This window comes from Chelonoidis abingdonii, chromosome 1, assembly GCF_003597395.2.
Source record: "Chelonoidis abingdonii isolate Lonesome George chromosome 1, CheloAbing_2.0, whole genome shotgun sequence".
NCBI lineage: Eukaryota > Metazoa > Chordata > Testudines > Testudinidae > Chelonoidis > Chelonoidis abingdonii.
Genome location: NC_133769.1, coordinates 364420868 through 364444021, shown reverse-complemented (window position 1 = coordinate 364444021; position 23154 = coordinate 364420868). Strand labels below are relative to the sequence as shown.

The 23154-nt window shown below is 52.7% G+C and overlaps 1 protein-coding gene across 1 annotated transcript in view; it reads left to right on the top strand.

The window, feature by feature from the left end:
• Positions 1-394: 394 nt before the first annotated feature.
• P4HA3 (prolyl 4-hydroxylase subunit alpha 3) overlaps positions 395-23154 on the top strand; it is a 39637-nt gene continuing 16877 nt past the window's right edge. The window contains exons 1-5 of the mRNA XM_032781147.2: positions 395-573; positions 15007-15149; positions 15808-16031; positions 20265-20414; positions 22290-22341. Coding sequence (XP_032637038.1) covers positions 395-573; positions 15007-15149; positions 15808-16031; positions 20265-20414; positions 22290-22341 — 748 coding nt within the window. The remainder of the gene's footprint in view (positions 574-15006; positions 15150-15807; positions 16032-20264; positions 20415-22289; positions 22342-23154) is intronic.

Here is a 23154-nt window from a genome sequence, read left to right as displayed (position 1 = left end):
GAATAAATCCCTCCCCCGGGAGAGCTGCCTCCTGCCCCATTAGCTAGAAGTTGGCTCGAGTCATGGGGCCAGTGATTTGATCCTGCCTAAGCTCCCCCCTTTGCCAGTTACCGCTGCCAGCTGCTGGCCCAGAGCCGCCCCGGAGCCCGCGGCCCCCCCGGGAAGTTTCCTCTCCGCTTCGCATCTGGCTCTTCTCCTCCCCCAGTGCCGGTTCCTGCCACTGGCCAAGGCGGAGCGCCCGGAGCCGGGCTCCGGTTCTGCCGGCTGGGGGCGAACGTGCCGCTGCCCGGGCGCTGGAAGGGGAAGATCCCGGAGCCGGGGCCGCGAGCTGGGGAGCCGGGGGGGTCAGCCGGAGCGGAGCTTTCCCCGGCGCCCCCCCAGCAGCGCCGGAGCGATGCGCCTGGCGGAGGTGGCTGCGCTGGGTCTGTGGCTGGGCTGCCTGCGCCGGGCGCAGGGCGAGACCTTCACCTCCATGCTCACCGTGCGGCAGGCGCTGGCCACCGAGACCCGGCTGCTGCGGCACCTGGCAGCCTACCTGGAGGCGGAGACCCACCGGCTAAAGGACCTGCGGAGGTAACGGGACCGGCACCCGGAGAGGGGCCTGAGCTGGGGCACCCGGGACCCTTTGGCTTTCCCTGCGCCCCCCCCCCGCCCCCCGTCAGCGACACCCCCACTACCCGCGGTGTCCGCAGCCTTGATCGTCAGTCCGGATTCTTGCAGTCGGCAGCCTGGCTTTGCCGCGGGACCCGGCTCCCAGCAAAGTCTGGATCAGCCGGGCCATTCGGACACGGGACGGGCAGGACTGGGGGAGGGAGGCAGCTGGACAGAGGCCCCCACGGGCTGCAGCCAGGACACGGAGCGATGAACTTTCCCAGTGGTCAGCTGCCCCCGCTGGGGTCCCCTCTGGCCCCTGGTTAAAGCACGTGGCTGGGCACAATCCCTTTCCTTGCAGAAGGGACCCTCCCTGCCTGCCCACCCCATCCCTGTCGCTCCAGTGCAGCCCCATTAGCTTCAGTGGCAGGACAGCTGATCCAGAGGCGCCTCGGAGCCCGTGTATTTAAGAAGGTGGCTCACTGGCTCCCGGAGGGCCCCAGGCCTGGAGCGGGACCCCATCGTGCTAGGGGCTGTACAAACAGAATGAAAGACGGTGCCTGCCCCAAAGAGCAATGGGGCTGGGATTTTCCAAAGCCCAACTCCCGCTGAATGCAGGCACCTAACTCCCTTGGGCTCGTGTGGTCCTGATTAGCAGGGAACCAGAGAGCATTTTGCATTTGGTTTGCGTCTCTGTTCGTCGGTGTGCAAGCGCCTAGAGCGGCAGGAGAGGCGAGTTTAAAACAAACCGATAAGAGGCAGGAGAGAGAGTCCCGGGTGCCACAGAAGATGGGCTTTGGAGAGTCACCTAGGGCTGGTGGGTGAGCAAACCAAACACAGGAGGCGCCAGCCAGGGATGTGCTAGCAAAGGGCCTGTGCGGGGAGTGAAGGGATGGATGCAGCTGTGCTTGTTATTAGCAGTAATGCTGGTTTGCAGTAGTAGCTGCTATGTGCCAGGTCCCTTCCAGACACTTGAGAAGGATGGTCCCTGCTCACAGGCTGAGGGTTCCCAGGCAGGGAGGGCATGTGAGTGGGTGTGAATGAAGTGTGCATGCCCAGGACTCTGTGTGTGTGTGTGTGTAACAATACGTGTCTGAGTGTGTGCGCCCAGGACTGTGTGTGTGTAACAATACAGGTGTGTGAGTGAGTGTGTGCACCCAGGACCATGTGTGTGTAAAAATACGTGTGAGAGTGAATGTGTGTGCCCAGGACCGTGTGTGTGTAACAATACATGTGTGTGAGTGAGTGAGTGTGTGTGCCCAGGACCGTGTGTGTAAAAAAAAAAGTGTGTGAGTGAGCAAGTGCGTGCACCCAGGACTGTGTGTGTGTAACAATATGTGTGTGAATGAGTGAGTGTGCGTGCCCAGGACTGTGTGTGCAACAATACAAGTGTGTGAGTGAGTGAGTGTGCATGCCCAGGACTGTGTGTGTGTGTGTGTAACAATACGTGTGTGTTAGTGAGTGAGTGTGTGCACCAAGGACCATGTGTGTGTAACAATACATGTGTGTGAGTATGTGCGCCCCAGACTGTGTGTGTGTAACAATTCATGTGTGCAAGTGAGTGAGTGTGTGTGCCCAGGACCATGTGTGTGTGTGTGTAACAATACGTGTGTGAGTGTGTGCACCCAGGACCGTGTGTGTGTAACAATACATGTGTATGAGTGAATGAATGTGTGTGCCCAGGACTGTGTGTGTGTGTATGTAACAATACATGTGTACGAGTGAGCAAGTGTGCATGCCCAGGACCGTGTGTGTGTAACAATACATGTGTGAGTGAGTGTGCCCAGGACCATGTGCATGTCAATACATGTGTGAGTGAGTGAGTGTGCGTGGGTTATGCAGACAAAACTACACTGGATCGTTTTAGGGGGCAAGACAAAGATGTCACATTTATGATGATAACACAATTTGATTTATGATCAATAACTAATACTTAATACTTATACATACACATACACATCCATCAGATGTTCTGCAGCTCTGAACATAGCTTGAGTCTGTGGCTTGAGTTTGCAGCTTGGGTTTGTAGCTTGTAGCTGCTAACTGGCCACGACAGCCGGGCACAAGGAAGGGCTGGGTCTCCGTTGGGCATGTACCGATGCCCTTCCACATTGGCAGCAGAATGTTACCCTCCAAAGTCTTCCATCTCACCCATCCAGAGCCAGTGCTTCCATTAGGTGATCCTAGGCGGTCACCTAGGGCGCCAGGATTCGGGGGGTGGCATTTTGTGCGCTACCCATGGGGCGCACGGGAGATTCCAGTTCTGCTCCTGTCGCATCGCCAAAGAAGGACCTTGTGCTGACGTGCTGCGGAAAACAGCGGCAGGCAATTGAGCAGCTCAATGACTGCCACTGTCACCTGCAGCATTTCGGCGGAGGATCCTTCTTCGGCGGTGCAATGGGAGTGGAACCGGAAGCTCCCACGCGCCCTGTGGGGAGCACACAAAATGCCGCCCCTGAAATTCTGCCTAGGGCGCCAGAAACTCTGGCGCCGCTCCTGCACCCATCCTTTTTGTAGGCTTTAGTTTGAATCCAGAGTCTATAGGTCTTGCTGTGTCACGCTGCCTCTGAGTTTGGTGACTGATCACCTGTCAATGGCAGAGGTGACTTTCAGCCTGGGATCTGGCTTTGATCTTCCTTCTATTGTACCTTTGTTTGTTTCTTTTTAGGGTGGACTCTTCTTACTTTGGTAGGGCTCTTGTCTGCATCTTCAGCAGTTGGTGTTTGAACTCTGGTGGAGGCTGATTCCATCATCCATACATATACCTCATTCACACATTTAACCTAAACTAATGAGATTGCAGCAGGGTTTGCAAAAATGAAGGTTGGAGGAAGCTTTCACAAAATGGAGTGAGCATTTTAAAATGGGGTTTGAATAACAATATGGCAAACAGTGAACAGAAGTTACAATATAGACAAGTGTAGTGGATGACACAGTGAACAGAAGTTACAATGTAGGCAAGTGTAATGAATGGTGAGCAGAAGTTGCAATACTGAAACAGTGCAAGTCTCTGTGATTTAAGCAGGAATTGGACTGATAGTGAAATTTACAAAGGCAGCAGGTTGAACAACTGTGGCTCTTAACAAGCATCTTAATTGTCAATTAGCCAATTATCAGGGTAACTGGTTTTATGAATGAATGTTGTTTCATTCGTAAAACTTTACTTATGAAGTTATATTAATAAAGTGAACAATTAAAAACAATTTCATTCATCAGTTCTACACATGCCCGGGACCGTGTGTGTGTAACAATATATGTGTGTGAGTGAGTGAGTGAGTGTGTGCGCCCAGGACTCTGTGTATAATACATGTGTGTGAGTGAGTGAATGTCTGCACCCAGGACTGTGTGTGTGCGTAACAATATATGTGTGCGAGTGAGTGAGTGTGTGCGCCCAGGACTGTGTGTGTGTAACAATATATGTGTCCAAATGAGTGAGTGTGTGTGCCTAGGACTGTGTGTGTATGATACATGTGTGTGTGAGTGAGTGAATGTCTGCACCCAGGATTGTGTATGTATACTACGTGTGTGCGAGTGAGTGTGTGTGCCCAGGACCATGTGTGTGTAACAATACATGTGTGTGCGAGTGAGTGAGTGTGTGTGCCCAGGACCGTGTGTGTGTAACAATACATGTGTGCGAGTATGTGTGCCCAGGACTGTGTGTGTATGATACGTGTGTGTATGTGTGTGAGTGTGTGTGCCCAGGACTGTGTGTGTGTGATACGTGTGTGTGTGAGTGAGTGTGTGTGCCTAGGACTGTGTGAGTATGATACGTGTGTGTGTGTGAGTGAGTGTGTGTGCCCAGGACTGTGTGTATATGATACATGTGTGTGTGTGAGTGTGTGTGCCCAGGACTGTGTGTGTATGATACGTGTGTGTGTGTGAGTGTGTGTGCCCAGGACTGTGTGTGTATGATACGTGTGTGTATGTGTGTGAGTGTGTGTGCCCAGGACTGTGTGTGTGTGATACGTGTGTGTGTGAGTGAGTGTGTGTGCCTAGGACTGTGTGAGTATGATACGTGTGTGTGTGTGAGTGAGTGTGTGTGCCCAGGACTGTGTGTATATGATACATGTGTGTGTGTGAGTGTGTGTGCCCAGGACTGTGTGTGTATGATACGTGTGTGTGTGTGAGTGTGTGTGCCCAGGACTGTGTGTGTATGATACGTGTGTGTGTGTGAGTGAGTGTGTTTTCATAGAGTTGAAGCCTGGAAGGGACCATTAGATCCTCTCACCTCCTGTCTGTCACAGGCTGTTCAATTTGACACAAATACCGTAGTGTTAAGCCCAGGACTGTAATCAGGCTGAAATATTTCAGCCCCCAGTACAGGGACTCAGCAGTGAGGCTGCACCTGACCCTGACACGGTGCAAGGGCGGAACCTGCCCCAGAAACACCCCAGGGCCCTGAGCACCAGGTGTAGCTGGGCAGGCTTAGCCCAGCAGGATCCAAGTGTGGAGGAGCTTGGTGAGGGGGGAATCCAGGTATGAGGGGTGAGGTTTCTGTGTGGGGCCATCTGGGTGCGGGTGGCTCAGTGAGAGATCTGAATACACAGGGTCTTGTTGGGGGATTGCAGCTGCAGGAGCAATGGGACTCTGCAAGGGATCCAGGTGATGGTGGTTGGGCTCAGAGGGCAGGTCTGGGTGTGGAGAGATGGGGCTTGGCAGGGGGATCTGGGTGTGTGGGGCTGCGGGGGTCTGGGTGCTGGAGGAGTGGGGCTTTATGGGGATGGGGGTCCAGCTGCAGCTTGTTGGGGCTCAGTGGGTGGGGGTCTGGGTGTGAGCGGCTTGTCAGAGGGGTCCAGGTGTAGGAGGGTGCGGCTTTTCAGGATGAGGGGTCAATGGACCTGCTTAATGGGGGAGCCCCAGTTGCTGCTGAGGGGACACCACGTGCTGGGCTCCCGTTTCCCCCTGTGGTTCTGTTGTACTCAAAGTACTATACAGGATCTCTTCAGGGGGATTAAGGTAAAACGCCACATTTATTTAGTAATACAGGTATTAATTAATACTCTATCATATGCATATGATATATTACAGTCATGCATTCACACACACACACACAGACACAAACACACTCGTCTTGCTGTTGTTACCAACACGTTGCTCCCCTTAACTGCACTGGCCAGGTGAGTTAGATGGGGGAGGGGTGGAGCCGGGCTTCTGCCGATCCGGATCGATGCTCCTACGGTGACAAGAGGAGACCCAGGGTCCTTCTGCAAGACACCTCGTATTTATAGCAGCTTCCCTCTTATGCAAATCCAGACTAGATTCAAAATCTGGGTCTGTGTCTGTTGTCTTGTGCTGCTTTTTTTCTGGGTGTTGTCCAATGCTGCTCAAAGAGGGCGTTTTCTAAAGAAGGTCTCTAATCCCTGAGGTCGTCAGTATGTCTGCTCCCTCCATTGGGCCCACTTGACAATTGCATTGTCTTTTGCTCTGGCTCCCATTCCTCTTTAACTGTTGTAGCTGTCTGGAGGTGGTGTCTTCCAAGCCTCACTCATTCACACCTCATTCAGTCAATGGGGAAATTGATTATAGAGTGGTGGAGGGGGGAGATCTTATCCACCTCTAGCAAAAGGCACATGTTTCTTTCACTTTAGTATACTATCTTAGGGGCTATAACATTTGATACAAGTTTTCTACCAATTTTCTAATACAAAGTGTATGAGAGAGCACAATGCCAAGTCATATGAAATACAAATCAAACAGTGAACAGAAGTTACAATGCAGGCAAGTGTAGTGAATGGTGAACAGAATTACATTAATAAGTGAACAATTAAAAACAATTTCATTTATCAGTTCTACAGTTCCTCAACCCTTTTCTTCTCCATCCTTCTCCTTCATTCCAACATTCCCTCCCCTGCCCTGTTCCACACCCTTTCCTTCCCACTGCCTCTTCCCCCACCCTGACCCCCTTCCCTCATTTCCCCCATGCCTTACCAGCCCCCACAGGGGCATACATGTTGCACAGAAACAGGAAGGCTCCCAACCAACAGAAGTGGAGCACGATGCACTGAGACCCAGGAGCAGCGTTCAGCTGCAGAGTCGCGGAGGGAACGCAGCCTCCTTCAGCTGGCAGCTCTGCGCTTGCAGAAAATGAAAAGGATGCTGGGAGGCAGTGGGACGTAACCCGTGGCCCCCCATGCTCACCTGGTTGGGGGACAGTTCACTCAAAACACCCGTGCACATGGTCTCCACACCCCCTCCCCGCCCCCGCCCCCCCCCCCGCTGCTTCCCTGACATTTTCTGCAGGGAAACGCAGAAATTCGGTAGGGGGCATTTTCTGCAGGTGCGCAGTCCCGCAGAATCCCCCCAAGAGTAAGTGAAAATAGCAGAATGGACAGCACCAGAATACAGACCCAAGGGGTCAGGTGGGCTTGTGCTCGGCCGGCAAGCCCAGGCCACTGTGCTGCAACAGCCACATTATTTCAGCGTGCTCACTCTAATCCAGCTAGCATGTGTCTGTCAGTGTCTACCCAGCTCTCCCAGGTGCAGTTGGGGTCCTGCAAGATGCCTCACCAAGCCCAGTACTGGAATTTTAATTTGTGTCGGCTGTTAATTGGTCTAAAGGGGTAGCCCCTGTTTTACTTTACACAGGGTTTGAGATTCATGATCTCCGGGCTGACAGTGTTAAGTGTGTTTGTGTCTGTATGTACAGCACATGCATACATATGAGTGTCCCATGTAAGTGTGCCAGTGAGTGCATGGGTGAATGTGTACCTGTTTTTGTGTTTGTGCAAGTGAATGAGGATGTCTAGGCATTAGTATCAGTGTGTGTGCAGCATGCATATGTAGGGGTGTGCATGTGAGTGACCCTGTGTGTGTGTGTGACACGTGCATCAGGGATTGTGTGCGTGTGTGTGTAGGTGGCCTACCAGGCTAACTGGATAAACTAGATGTCACAGCTGTGGTGTTTGTTGCTCAGTCTTACCATGCATCTGCACAGACCCAGCTGGGCAGGACAGGAGTCAGCAGCAGTGCACTTGCATTGCTCATTCGTAGTGTGTGTGACATGCAAAGGTCCAAGCCTATTCCTGGTGCAAGCAGGGCCATGCCATTGCAATCAGGGGTGACGCTGTGCCAAAGGACCTACTTGGGTCTCGTTTGCTCTGGCGTAAATGCAGAATAACTCCAATGAAGTCACTGGAGTTACACCGATGTAAAACTGGCGTAAGTGAGAGGAGAAACTTCCCAAGTCATCTGTAGTGCAGAAGAAATTTTTGCCCAGAAAACCCAGAGTCTGAGCATTGTGCAATAATCCTTTCCATTCTTTGCTAACTACGGAGTCCCACATCAGCCCATCAGCCTGAGGCTTCGTGGTGGAAAGCCTCCAATCCCAACAATGCAGCATTCAGCCGTTCTGCGGTTTCCTGCATGGAGCAGTGTAAAATGTCTGGAAACAAAAGCACATTTCAGGAATGATGTATTTCATTAGCAATGAACCTTGTGGCATTATTTGGCACAGACACGGAGCAGGTCATATGCACAGCTGTGGGACCTGGCCCCCAAATGCAACTGCTTTTCCACCAATAACAAACATGACTCAGAATTATTGCCCTAACATGTGAAATAACAAAGCAGGATGCAGTCAGGTTGGCAGCAGGGTCAGATCTGCAGCCCCAGGCAGGGGGATAACACGGATATCTAGCTTTATCCTAACTCATGCTTACAAAAATGTGATGGGATGGATATTAAACCTCACGTTTCTGTGCATAAGCCAACGAGACATGAGGCAAATTGTCCCACAGCTGCTTCTGCTGTGGGGTTTTTACCCCTTCCTTGAGAATCTGATGTTGGCCACTGTCAGAGACAGAATATTCCTGTGCTCCTGGAGATTTTCCCAGCTTCATTATTGCCAACCCCAATCATTCAAAACTCATGAATCAGCCTCTCCTCCTCCCCCCAAAAAATAATCACGAGACTCAAAACAACACATTTTGGGTCATTTCATTTGAGCCTTTAGCGGATGTGTTTTCAAGCTTTGCTCTGATATCATGAGAGCTAGAAAGTTACATTCAGATAAAAAGCATCTCTCATGATCCCGGGAGCTGGGGCTTTGAGACAGACCTCACATAGTGTGAGACGGGTGATCAAATCATGAGAGTTGGGAAGCTGAATGGCTTCTGTGAGTCATAGATTCCAAAGCTGGAACAGACCATTGTGATCATCTAGTCTGACCCCCTGCATAATACAAGCCATGAAACACACCCAAAATAATTCCTAGAGCATAGCCATCCTATTTGCAAATGGCCAGTGATGGAGAATCCACCACCACCCTTGGGAAGTAGTGACAATGGTTAATTACCCTCAATGTTAATTTCTTTTGGGCCTTCTTTCGAGATGAAATTTGCCTCACTTCAACTTCCAGCCTTCGGCTCTTGTTATGCCTTTGTCTGCTAGATCAAAGAAGGACCTTCTATTATCAAATTTCTATTCCCCGTGTAGCTACTTCTAGACAGTGACCACAGTCAACCCATAACCTTGTCTATGATAAACTAACTAGATTGAGCTCCTTGGATGTATCACTACTGAGCTCCTTAGGTGTTTGCTTTCCAATCTTCTAATCTTTCTCACAGCTCTTCTCTGAACCTTTCTAATGTATCAAAATCCTTCTTGAAGTGTGGCTCCCACGACTGGGACACTGCCAAATCCTGAGGATTGCATTAGCCCTTTGGGCCACAGCACCACCTTGGGAGCTCATGTTCAGATCCTCAGCTGGTGTAAATCAGCATAGATTGATTGACTTTAAGTAACACTTAGGTCTTGTCTACACGGGGGCTTTCAGTCATTGAGAGCCAGCCACTGGTGTAACTGCACTAGTGCAAACCCCAAGGGTAGACATGATTTGCACCACTATGAGCTCCTGGATTTCGACACATCAGTGCAAATGACAGTTCATAGCAGCTTTGCCTGTCTACACTGGGATTGCAATGGTGGCCGGCACCGGGGCAAACCTCCAGCCTAGCAAGGCCTTCGATGACCTCAGAAGAGTGGGAGGTGCTTGGTGTCACCGCTAGCTCTGGTTGAAGGGCTGATCTGTGCTGTTAACAGTGAGGGTGAGTAAAACAAGGTGAGGGGTTGCACATTTGGTATCTGGATTTGAGGCCTGCTGTAGTCTCACTGCTTAGTCTGGAAGCTCTCTGAGGCAAGGGCCTTGTCTGCTTCTAGGGCTACACAGCGCAATGGGGCCTCTGATCACAATGTAATGCCACAGCGCATTACACATACAAATAAGTAGGGCCCTGCTAAATTCACGACCATGAAAAATGCATCATGGACCATGAAATCTGGTCTTTTGTGTGCTTTTATCCCATACTATACAGATTTCACGGCGCAGACCAGTGACTCTCAAATTGGGGGTCCTGACCCAAAAGGGAATTGTAGGGGGATCACAAGGTTATTTTAGAGGGGTCACAGTATTGCCAACCTTATTTCTGTGCTGCCTTCAGAGCTGGGATCCCAGCCAGCAGCTGCCGCTTCTGGCCACCCAACTCTGAAGGCAGCGCTGTTGCCAGCAGCAGTGCAGAAGTAAGGGTAGCAGTATCACAGCCCCCTCCCCCTACAATAACCTTGCAACACTCCCCCCCCGCCACAACTTCTTTTCAGGTCAAGACCCCTACAATTACACCACCATGAAATTTCAGATTTAAACAGCTGAAATCACAAAATTTACAATTTTTAAAATCTTGTGGCTGTGAAATTGATGAAAATGGACCATGAATTTAGTAAGGCCCTACAAACAAGCCAACCGCTTACGTCAGTGCCACTTGCCACGATCAGAGTGAAACTGGCTTCCAGGTGAGTAGCATGCTCCTGCTGTGGGGAGGTCAGGACAGTGACCCCTGAGCCCAGCGTGCAGTGGGCCATGCTCTGCTGTGAGTCAGGACAGGGTTCTTCCTGAACCTCAGGAAATTGCAGCTTGTCTGTGAAATCTCAGGGTGACGTGCCCAGGGAAGGGCTGCTGTTAAAAATGGGAGGGCTGGAAGGACTGGTTCTGAGCTGTTAGAGCTAGCGGGGGTGGGGGAAAGGAGACTGTTGGGACCGAATTAAACCTAAAGGAGTAAACTGCGTCGTGTGACTAAGGAACGGGTTGAAATGAAGCTCTGTTCAGGTCTATGCAGCTTCTTGTCACGCACTCATCACTGCAGTATCCGAGGGCCAGTTCCTCAAAGGTATTTCAATGGGAGTTCACATCTGTCCCATGGCTCCAGTGGGATGAATCCCATGACCTGGGCTGTCCTTTCCACCTCGGATCTAGGGACCTCCGTAAACAGACTAGATCCAGCTATTGGGCCAAATCCCAAGATCTTAATTCAGCCCTTCCTTGGATGAAGCTTCTGTCTGAGGTCATCCCCCAGGCTGTCCTTCAGGCCTGATCCTGCAGCATTCGCTCACGCTGAGTAGCACTTACTCCTGGGTGCTGCCAGTGCTTCTTGGCATGGGTGAGGGTGGTAGCCTGAGCCGTAGACTCTATTTTCATTGGTCCAAAGTGGAGCCTACAAAACTCCCACTGACCTCAGCAGAGTAACTTCCCACCAGCGGGAGTTAGGGAGTCAAAATCTGGCTCATTGGCATCAAAGGGAGTTTTACCCACGGAAGGACTTAGGCTGGGATTCTCCAGGGAGGTTAAGAGAGTTAGGCACCAAAATACCTTGGCAGCTCTGCGTGGAGGTGGCGGGTCCCACTGGAACTCAATGGGAGTTAGACACCTGTGTCGTTATGCTCTTGGGAAAACCCCTGCCTTAAATACAAATGAATAATGACGTGCGGATTGTGGTGCTTCACTGAGAGGCCAATGAACGCTGGGCCTCAGGATTGCAAGCAGTTGTAAATAGGCAGCTCAAGGCCCAGAAGACAGACAGAACTGGTTCATCTCCAGACAGAGAACTAATTCTAGGGTAGTTATTACTGTCTGATGGGTTATAATTCTCATCAGACTGAAAAGCACTAAGGCCAGTGTACACAGAGCAGCAGTGTGAGCCACAGGGGTGTGAATGCACTTTAGAACTTAGACCCCACAGTCTGCATTGCTGCTCCGTGTAGACAAACCCTAAGAGCCTGATTCAGCAAGGTACCTTTAACCACAAGAACATTCCCACCAACTCCAGTGGCACTAACTACTCACTGGCTTAAGTCGGGCGTGTGTGTAGGTACCTTGCTGAACAGCATTGGCCGAAATCAGGAGTGACTCCCTGGACATCAGTGGAGTTGAACCGAATTAGTGTGAGAGGAGAGCCAGGCTCTGGAACAAAAATTAGGAATATGGACCAGATCTTGAGATCCGTACTTAATTTCAACATAGTGCTCCTTGGGGCTAAACTTACATGGGCGTCAGTGATAGGTTTTCTCAATGAAGGACCAGGGAATACGCCTTTCCTCTGTTATTTCTTTGGACTGTTGCTTCCTTGTGTTACATCTGTGGCTACCTTCCACACAGGGAAAACACAGATGCAATAAAAGATACTTGTATGGCTTCCGTACAAGATGAGTCTTGTAGACATTGCCAGAGGTATCTGCCTAGGAAGTGTTTGATCAACCACACGCTTGCGTCATTTTAAATACATTCCTGTTGTCTTTAGAACCCAGGGCTTTCATGGATCTTTTCCCCTCTGACTTCTGTGGCACCTACCCCTGCAGTGTGTAAGCAATGTAGTGTAGCGATTAGCTCAGCAGTTCACTCACAATAAAATATTTTTCTACAGGTTTCTCTTCTCATTATAAATTGTCCATGAATAGATCTTGAAAGTCTCACATTTATTCTTTGGTCACAGCAACCTGGCTCTTTCTGTGTACTGTCTTACTTTGTGTTTGTATAATGTCTAGCTTAGTGGCCCCCAAAGTGTGGGGCATGGCGGGGCATGGGCCAGCCCCCAAAGAGGTTGGGGAGGGAGTGCCACCCCGGCCCACTCCACCCCCAGCTCTGCTCCGCCACCACCCTGGCTCCCAGCTGCCGCTCTGCTTCCAGCCTCGGCCTTGCCTTCATCTGCAGCCCCAGTCTCAGCCCTGATTCACAGCTGTGGTCCCGGCCCCAGCCCCAGCCCCAGCCCTGCCCCCAGCCTAGGCTTCTGGCCGCGGGTCCACTCCCAGCCCCGGCTGCTGATGGTGACTTGTGGGGACAGGGCACCGGCAGAGGTATGAGAGGGCACAGTGTGAAAAGTTTGGGGACCACTGGCCTAGCTAATGAAGTGCTGATCTTCACTGGGGCTGCAAGGAACTACTGCAATAAAAATAGTGAGAGAGAGATCTGAGTAGGTGAAATATGTCTTGCTCATTTTACTCCTGGGTGAATTCTGCGCCACTGTGCACATGCAGAATTTATGTCTCCAGCAGATTTCTTTGCTTCCCCACAGAAAAATGACCACCCTCCCCAGCAGTATGTTTCAGGAGCCCAGATCAGTCAGCAGAGAGGTAAATCACTGTGGGGCAGGTTGCGGGGCTGGGGAAGACCTGGCTGGGCGGTCCTACCCTGCACCAAGTTCAGCTGCTAGTCCCAACTGGGTTGGAGAGGACGGGACTTCCTCTTCCCCTGCACAGCATCTGGGGCCGTGCCAGACCCACCCTCAGATTTCTCCCCCATCTGTAGAAAGCTCTGCAAACTTCACCTCCCCTCCCCCACCCATTGCTCCTCAGCTGCAGGAGGAGGGATCACTGTACAGGGAGCTGCTCCCCCATCCTGCCTACCCCCGTGCATCCAGATGCTCTCATACCCAGACCGTCTCACCAAGCCTCACTGCCCTCGCACCCAGAACTCCCCCTGATAAGCCCCACTCCCCCTGCACCTGGACCACCCCAATGAGCCACCCGCACCTGGATCCCTGCCCTACAGAGCCCTAGCCAGCTGAACCTGGATCCCCATCCCACTAAGCCCCACTCCTCCAGCATCTGGACTCACCACTGAGCCCCCCACACCCAGACTCCCCTTCTGAGCTCTACCCTCCCCATACCCAGACTCCTCCCACTGATCCCCAACTACCTTCACCTGGACCTCTGCTACCATTGCACCAGAACCCTCCAACAAGCTGCTGTCCATCCAGATTCCCCCCCACACCCAGATCCCCCACTGAGCCACCTGCACCCAGATTGGCTCATACACAACCCTATCAACCCACACCTGGATCCCCCCACACTAAGCCCCTCCACACTTGGATCCTGCCTTGCTGAGCCTGCCTTTCCCCTCCTGGTGCACCTGGTCCTTGTGCTGTGTCAGAGTTGGGTGCAGCCTCACCGCTGAGTCCATGTCCTGGGGAGGGGAGCTGCACAGTGATTTCCCACCTCTGTGCAGCCAGTGGCCTGTGCTCCCCACTGTCCAGGCTGAAGCCTCCACATTTATAGACAAAATTTGAAGAACGTTGCAGAATTTTAAAATATTGTGCACAGAATTTTTAATTTTTGGCACAGAATTCCCTCAGGAGTATCCTTTGCATTTGACTGGAGATGGGCGCAAGCTATGGATCTAGATTTCAACCACAAAGGGAGTTTGGCTCTGGGGCTTTGGTTCATCTCATTAGAATGACAGGGGCCATTTGTAATATACCCAGTTCCAGGTTCAGATTTTGTAACAGCCCAAAGCTGAATGGTGTGCAGACCTGGGGGGTTCATTCTGGCCCCTCTGACTGACCAGGTGACACCCTCCAGTCATCATTGTTTATGGAGGGGTCAGGGCCATGTGACTCCTCACACAGAGGCATTTACTGCAGGGAGATAATCTCAGGATCTGGATTTGAGCTCAGAAGTCTAATAATGAGGTCAGTGGAAAATACCTTTTTATGAGAACTGGTCACATGAGTAACATCTGGAATGAGTCATGCTCTAGGCACCATTTTATGGCTTTCTCCCCTGCTCAGCTGAGTACAACAGAAAATCTAACATTATATCCAAGCTGGAGTCAAAGCAGAGATCTGGGGCTTGGGTATCTATGAGCCAGACAATGGAACAGGCCATTGCAACGGCTGATATGCCCATGGAAAAGACAAAGTACCAGGCACCACAAGCTCATGTGAACAGTAGGCAGTGACCCCTTCTACCCCTTGCATTTCTGAGTGGGTTTGATCTGAACTCAAGTAGAGGGGAGCCGGGGGAATGAAAGTCATTTGAGATGTTAGCTTAGGCCCATCCTGCTGATTCCCGCTACACGCTATGTTCTCCAGGGCTTACTAAGAGCCGCTCTGTTCTTGTTATCATACGAGATCTACCCAGATCCATCAGAGCCCCGCCCTTCCTCCAGCTGAGGAAGCAGGACCAGTCCACCTGACCCCTGCTTTGTCCTGTCTAGTTGCAATTGATGGCGCTTCCCTCAAACTGCCATCCCCCAGTCTTTCTAGATCTCACTGCTGAGGAGTTTCCCCAGCCCACTGCCCAACCTGCTGCAATGGCCCACGCTAGCTGGTTCCAGTGTCTGCGAGGGATTGCCCTACTCATGCCTTCCAGGTTTTACAACAAGGTGCAGGATTTGCACCTAGGAGCCGGGGGCTCTGCGGCGAACCCGTTACTCGCCTACACGCTGATCAAGAGGCTGCAGTCCGATTGGCTGAATGTGGTGCACAGCCTGGAGGCCAGTGAGAACACTCAAGGTACTGGAGAGGGGGGTGTGCCGAACCCACAGCTGCCGCATATCCCCAGCGCTTGACCTGCTTTGAATCATCAGACGAGCGCAGTGGGTGGGATTCACAGACGTATTTGAGCGCCTAATTCCCATTGATCCCCATGGGAGTTAGGCACCTACATGCCTTTGTGAATCTCCCACCGTGTGTCCAGAGGAGCTGGGGGTTGGAGACAGAGGCTTAGCTGGTGTCACCTGGCCTGGATCCATCACTTCCATATAGAGAGAATGAGGGGGATGCTCAAAGGAGGAATTGAAAGTGGGAGGGGAAGGAAGTAGACAAGGGGGTGATGGGGAATGAGAGGGGAGGGGAAATTGGAAGGTGATGGCCAGGAAGGGGAAGAAGGTGAGGAGAGGAAATGGGAAGGGAATAACAGCAGACAATAGGGGAGAGTGAGTTCTGGAGCCGGAGAGGAGTGAGAGCAAGGGGCACAAGTCCGGGCAGGATGGGTATCCCTGGATGGGCAAACAAGGGGAAGGTCCCGTTTGCTCGGATAGTGTTTCAAGGCAAGCGCCTTCTTCATGAATCCCTCCTTAGCTCCAGCCAATGGAAGCACTTAGCTGGGCACTGGCCTTCCGTTCTCCGTAGCCCAGCTGATCCTCTCCTCCTCCCCCCACTGACATTACAGCTCTCAAGAACGGCTACACGCAGGTGGAGAAGGACCTGCCCGAGTTCGAGGACTTGGAGGGAGCAGCACGGGCACTGATGAGGCTGCAGGACGTCTATGCTCTGAGTGTGAATGGGCTGGTGAAAGGCGTGTTCCAGAGAGCCAGTGGCACCCACCTCCCCGACATCTACAGCCCGGGGCAGCTCTTCCCGCTCTCCGCTGATGACTGCTTCCTCGTCGGCAAGGTAAGGGGGAGCCATAGGGTCAGCACTGTAGGGACATGGGCAAAGGGGTTACCAGGCTGTCACTCAACCTGTTTGTAAAAGCATCTCCTATAGAGCCATCTGCAGGGACTCCAGCCACTAGAGGGGTACAAAGAGCCAGGCTGTGTTAACATGGGTTGCATGTATCATGAAGGCTGGTGGGGCTGCTGACTGCAGTGGCTTGAAGTCCCTGTGGGTTAGTAAGAGCTCCCAGATCCATCAATGCCCTGCCCCTCCTCAGCTGATGGGACAAGACTTGCCCACCCGATCCCACCTCAGGGCAGCCAACGCAAGATGAAATTCCCTCTCCTCAGGCTCATTGTCAATAGGCCCTGGAAGAAATTTGCTTCCTGGCCACAAATTCAGTGGTCAGTTTAATAGTGCGTGTAAGAAACTAGAGCATTAGCTGTGCTGGCAGGATTGAACTCAGGACCCTCAGCATAAGCCCTAAAGAGTTCCCTTCCACTGTAAGGAGCAGAGTTTGTCACCACTGGGGCCAGCCACTGTGGGGAAACATGGTTGCATGCACTAAGCCAGCCTAGGATACCATGAGTATGTGTTATGTGTAGGCCCCTTGTCTTTTCAGGCACAGAAGACACCAGTGAAATGACTGGTAGCGAGTCCACAGCCTCCACTCAGTGCCCCTTGATTGACTCTTTCTAATCTAGTCTGTGCTAAACCCGTCTCCCCACACAATTGTCTCCCCAGCTCACTCCGCAGTGACTGGGCTGCATGCTGGGCAGTTAGGGTGTGAAAACGAGCCACATGCAGGGACTCCAGCCCTTGGCTAGGCTGGAAGCTGGAGCTGGGCAGTCGTAAGAGCTGCCCAGGGAGCCTGGGCAGTTGTGGGGAGCCTCAGACCCTCCACCTGCCCTGGGCTGGGAACTGGGGTGCCCAAGAGCAGCCCCTGCCCTGTGTCCCCACCCTCTGGGGCAAGTTGCCCAGAGCAGGTAGAGAGTCCAGGACTCTGGGGCTTCCCACAGCTCCCTGGGTGGTTCTTGCTACTGCCTGGCTCTGGCTTTTGGCCTGGCCAGGGGAGGGACCTCAGGGGGAAGAGGAACAGCAGGGGGCAGAGCCTCATGGTGAGGGGGCCTAAGACCCACATCAGCCGCCCTCTCCCCCCCACTAGGAAAAGCCCTGAGCCTCCAGCAGGCACACAGCAGCACTGTCAGGAATCCAAGACAAATGGTGGAAGTCCCCCTGGAGCACACCCTGCTGAAGAGCAGGGGCTGGTACCAGGAGATGCAGCATTAGCAGAAGCCAGCCTAATATAAGGGGGATACATCCCTCGTCAGTGTGCCAGGCCGGATAATGATGCTCTGCCGCCGTCGGGTTCATGTCGCGCTGTCACAAATTCAAAGCTCGCTTTGCTACGAAAGCCTCCACATGCAATTTAAACAACGGGCCTGCCGGACCCAGTGCACACTGCCTTCATGGGGCCCGTTCATCCGGAGCAAGTATCACTCTTTGAACCAACTACAGCAGCACAGGCTGCCCAGGGAGCCCCAGTCCCAGCTGTGATGGCTAAGCTAGGTCCCATCTGAGCTCCCCCAGATGGAGCTGGGGGCCCCAAACTCAGGCACGCAAGCAGGAAGCGAGTTCTGAATGCCTCTGTCAGAAACAGCTGGGTCTCTCTCCAGTCTAGCCCAGAATTTCTTCACCCTGAGGAAGCACCAGCCGCAGCATCAGGAGACCTGGGTTCTATTCCCAGCTCTGCTATGTGAATTCGGGTGAGGCACTTCACCCCACTGTACCTCTGTCTGTCCAGCTGTGAAATGGGGACAATCAGACTTGCAAGGGTAAGAGTTGCTGGATGTTGTAAAGTGCACAAGTATCAGAGGGGTATCTGTGTTAGTCTGTATCCACAAGAACAACGAGGAGTCCGGTGGCACCTTAAAGACTAACATATTTATTTGGGCATAAGCTTTCATGGGTAAAAAACCCACTTCTTCAGATGCATGTGACCTTGACCATTTGGGGGAAATTATGAAGTTACAGTGATAAGAAATTACATTGGATATTTCTTTCCTCAAATATCGCGAGACCCTTTCTGACTCATCTCGTAGATATTCCTGGCAGACAGTGACAGCAAGCGCTGCGATCCTGTTTCATGCAGTCACACTGGGCAAGGAGATGTCTGGTCCCGACCTCTGTCTGTGATTTATTACAACATTCTGGGAGTTCAGTTATAGCCCGGAGAACAGGTTTTCTCATTGCCCGTGGCTATAGGAAGGGAAGGGCTGGGGCAGCACAGATGTAACTCAGATTTCCTGATTTCTTTTTCCTCATCATTTAGGAGAACTCCACATTCCCTGCAGTAGATCTAGGGCACACAGGCGATCATTCAGCCATTACAAAGTGCTTTATGATCAATTACTTAAGCCCCACATCCTGAAAATAGATAGACTGTGGATGTGCTGAGACCGCTGCCTGTCATGCTGGCCTGTACTGTCTCATTGTTTCTGTGTATTCCCCAGGCCCTCTGCATTTACCCATTGTCTCTTCTTGACTTATACTTAGGTTGTGAGCTCTTTGGAGCAGTAATTGACTTTTTGGCCTGTGTTTGTACAACATCTGGAACAATGGGGTCTTGGGCCATGACTGGGGCTCCTACACTCTATGAAAATACAAATTAATAACAACACCCTTGGGAATTAGGTTAAGTATCACTCGTCCCCATTTACAAAGGATGCAGCTGAGTCATAGAGAAATTAAGTGACCAGCCCAAGGACACACAGCAAGTCATTGGCAGAGCTAATACAATGCTGCAATAGAGCTAATACTGCCTCCCAGGGAGGTGGATTACCTACGCCAGCTGGAGAACCCCTCCTGTTGGCATAGGTGGTGTCTACGCTGAAGCACTACAGCTGTTCCACTGTAGTGTTTTAAGTAGCTGAATTTACAGCAATCCCTGCCTAGCCTCTGCTAGTCCTTCACCTGGATGGAAAGCTCACTTCTTGCAATTATCACTGACTGGATTAGCCCCAGCAGCAATGGAACATGAGCTATGCCCACCCTCACAGGCAACGACATTACTCAGGGTCCCACCCTGCATGTCTGACTCAGCCACTAGCCCCGTTGGAATCAGCGGTGCTAAGATGCTTAGGGACAGGCAAACCCATCACCAGGGAGAGAAGGCTGGTCATGTGGATAAGGCACTAAGCAGGTACTCAGGATATGTGGTTCAGGTCACAGCTGGGCTACAAGTCACTTAACCTCCCAGTTCCCCTATGTACAAAAGGCATGTATGAAATATGGAGAAATCCTAATCCTTATCCAGAACTCTTCCTCAGTAGATCTCAAAGTTCTTTGCAAAGGAGAGCAGCAGCATCAACCCCATTTTATACCTGGAGAAACCGAGGCACAGAGCAGTGAAGTGACTTGCATAACAGGCCAGCGGCAGAGTGGCAAATAAAAGTCAGCTCTCCTGAGTCCCAGCATAGGCGTCAACTTTTCCTGGTGCCGGTGGTGGCTCGCGCCCCCCCGCCCCCGCCCTGCACTGACTTCACCCCTGCCCCGCCCCCAACTCCCACCCCCATGTCCACTCCTTTCCGAAAGTCCGCCCCATTTCACCCCCTCCCTGCCCCTATTGGACCCCTCCCCAAATCCACACCCTTGCCCTGCCTCTCCCCCCGAGTGCTCTGTGTCCCCCCTCCTCCCCATGCTTGCCAGGGGGAAAAAGCAGGCACTCAGCATGCTCAAGGGAAGAGGTGGAGGTGGAGGTCAGCTGGGATGGGGCGGAGCTGGGAGCTGTCAGTGGGTGCAGAGCCCCCACCAATTTTTCCCCATGGGTGCTCTAGCCCCGGAGCACCCACAGAGTCGGCACCTATGAGTCCCAGCCCAGTGGTCTATTCACTAGGCCACGCTGCCTCTCAGGAAGTAACAATACGTCCTTTGTCAGTCTTGTCTATGTAGATTGCAAGCTCTACAGGACACGGGCTGCCTCTTACCCTGGGTCTGTATAGCACCTTGCACAATGGGGCACAGATCACGAAGGGAGAACAAATTACAGTAAGATAGCTAGCAGGAAGTCAGACCAGGGACACATTTGGCCCACTGCTTTCTGTTTGAGCTTTGCTGTGCTGCTGCCCTGAGGCCAAGTTGTGTTATAACACAGCCCACAGATGCATTTCCTTCCCCTCCTCCCCACCCCACTGCCCCATGCCCTGCTCCAGCCCTCCGGGTGGTTGCGGCATCTCATCTGATCCCCTGCAGGTGGCGTACGACAGGGCGGATTACTACCACTCCATTGCGTGGCTGGAGGAAGCCGTCAGCCTCTTCCGCGTCTCCTACGGGGAGTGGAACACAGAGGACGAGGGCAGCCTAGAGGATGCGCTGGACTATCTGGCTTTTTCCTATTTCAAGGCAAGTTCATGGGGCCAACCTTCACCTGCCCAGCAGGGCTGCGTTCCAGATCACGCTGAGCTAGGAACACGGGCAGTTGGCAGTCAAAGCTGGTCATGCTGTTTCTGTTGGGTAACGTGAGGGGCTCTCCACTGGGTGCATATGGAAACGAGACCTGAACTGACACCCCAGATGCAAACACCTGGGCCCAGCTCCTGGGCTGTGACTAGGGATCGCACAGACTGGGGACAGGGGGACCTGGCCAGCCAGGTCTTTAAACCACCTCTGTGGTCTCCTAATCCTGGGGCACGTGGGCACAAGTCAGTGATCACCAAGACATGCTGGCCACACTTCCTTTTTCCTGGCCACACCCTCTATACCAGCACATGGGAGGAGGTCCTGTAGGAACCACTATGCTGGCTGTATGCCCAGGAGATCCCCCTATGCTGGGCTGACCCCACCCAACCCCCTAGGGCTGACTGCCCCAGTAGCAGGACATTTTGCACCAGCAGCCCGGCATACGGCAGCCACAGCCCAGCCCTCAGGGATTTGGCTGCGTTTCCAAGCCCAGATTGCAGCTGGCTCCTATCTTTGTAGTGGGGTGACATGACAGCCGAATCTGCTCTCCCCAGACTGCGTGGGGTTCGTGGGCCACAGCGGAGCTGAATGCTGCAGCGCAGACCCATCTCCGGTGGCTTTGCTTATTTGTGCATCAGTTACAAGTTCATCTCCCCACCTGTGCTGGCCCCCCCAGGAGCCTCTCGTCCCACTCAGTAACAAGCTACCCTCCAGCCAGCCAGAGCTTTTGCCCTATGTCTGCCGGCCAGCTCCCCTCCCTCCATTTCCTCCAATAACAAAACTCTTGTTTCATCTCATTCATTTCCCTGCCTGCACCCGGGCTTCGGTTGTTTTGCTCAGACGCCTCCTGTTGACTGAGCGGTGTGTTATAGTTTATGGAAGAAAGCCCCTTCTGCTGGCATCCTACCTGCCCCTGCAGCCAGCCTGGACGCTGTCTTTGATCCTTTAAGCCACTAACTCCCCAGATCCCTCCTCGACCCTGCTCCAGTAACTGCAATTGACTGAATGTCCAGCAGCAAGCTCCTAGCACTGGGGGAATCTCATCCTGGCCAGCCAGAATGACTCAGCCTCAAATCCTCTGTCCAGGGGCAGCCTCCCTCCCTCACCCCACTTCCAGGTACCACCAGCAGCCGCTTGGCTGTCTAGCTGTTGCTACGCTGCTGAGTTTGATTCAGGCTCGGATAAGCTAGTGTGATGCAGGGCTTGGGCCCCCAGTGATGGCATGCTGTGGTGATGATGTAAGGTGTCAGCATGGCCTGCTCTCTGGCTGGACCCACAGCCAAGCCACACTGCTCCAGAAGTGGGTGGTGCTGGCTGGAGAGGGGGTGTGGCCTGAACACCCTTGCGTCAGCCTCTACTGGGCAGCTTCTAATGGCGCCCAATCGCTCATCAAAGCTAGTGCGATCCTTAGGGGAAGTGTCTTTCCCACCCTGCCCAGGGCACCGGGAGCATGCGCACACCGGACCCGAGCCAAAGCCCAATGAAGCCAACGGGCCCCCAACTGATTTCAGTGGTGCTTCGGTTCAGAGTCATCGCTGTTATGACTCTGAATCAGCCTGAGCCGTGATGCTCAGATCAGAATCAGACCTCGGAGCGCGCTTGTACACAGCCCCTGGTGAGTGTGGGTCAGGGACTGACAACGCCAGTGATTCCTGCAGCTGATCTGGCTTTGTTTGTGCCTGAGGTTTGGACCCATTTCTCTGGTGCATGGTGGAAGCTGAAAAGGAGCAGGGGGTAGAGGGTCCTGGCTTAAGCACATGCATATGGGACACCCATCGTACCAGGGACACCCATGTTTCCTCTCTCTCTCTCTCCTAGGCAGGAAATGTTTCTCATGCCTTAAGCCTCTCCAGAGAGTTTCTTCACTATGGTATGTGATTGTCAGTGGGAAATCAGTGACTTTTCCCTTCGCTCTGGGGAAACTAGGGGTTCTCCAGCTGTGGCCCATGGAGCCCCTTCCCCATGCTGTGCAATATATAACAGGGTGGCAAGGAAGTACAGGGAGAAGGGCTGGAAAGGGTGGGTCCAGGAGAGCCGCTCTTTCCTACACGGCAGGCTGTAAAACTCCTAAACTGCTGAGCTAAATGAGCGCCAGGTTTATAGACCAGCTGTGCTGAGCTCATGCTCACCACAGCTGAGGTGGGGGGAAGCAGTTCACCCCTCCTCCAATTCTTGGGTAGCCAGGGCCAAACTGGCTCCAGGTGCAAATTAGAGCAGCCCCAGGGTTGCTTTAATGTAGGCTGGCTGCACTGTTCTGTCACATCAGCCTGGCTGCAGTGTACGGTCCAGGTTCTGGCCCGGTCCCCAGGCAATCCTTCGCTGCCTGATGAAGGCAGCATTTATTCTCTTTGAACCACTGGAGTGGCACAAAGGGACCTTAACTCAGGCTGCAGATCAAGCCTAAGGATTTACTGGTCTGACTCTCATGTGTATCTAGTTGTTACACGCTTTTCTAAGTACCTGAAAATTGCTACCTGAATTGGTAAACTTCATAACCAACTGACCACTGTGTATGTGCACCACTGACCTCTACTGGCTAGAATTAGAACTGCTCCGTGGTATCATATCGGGTCAGGTGATAGAGGCCCTACTTTAGCTCAAGTGGCCCAGGGTATGGCTTTTAGAGCAGAAGGATCTGTGTTCTGTCCTCACACTCCCCATGAAATTCAGTTTGGCCATGGGA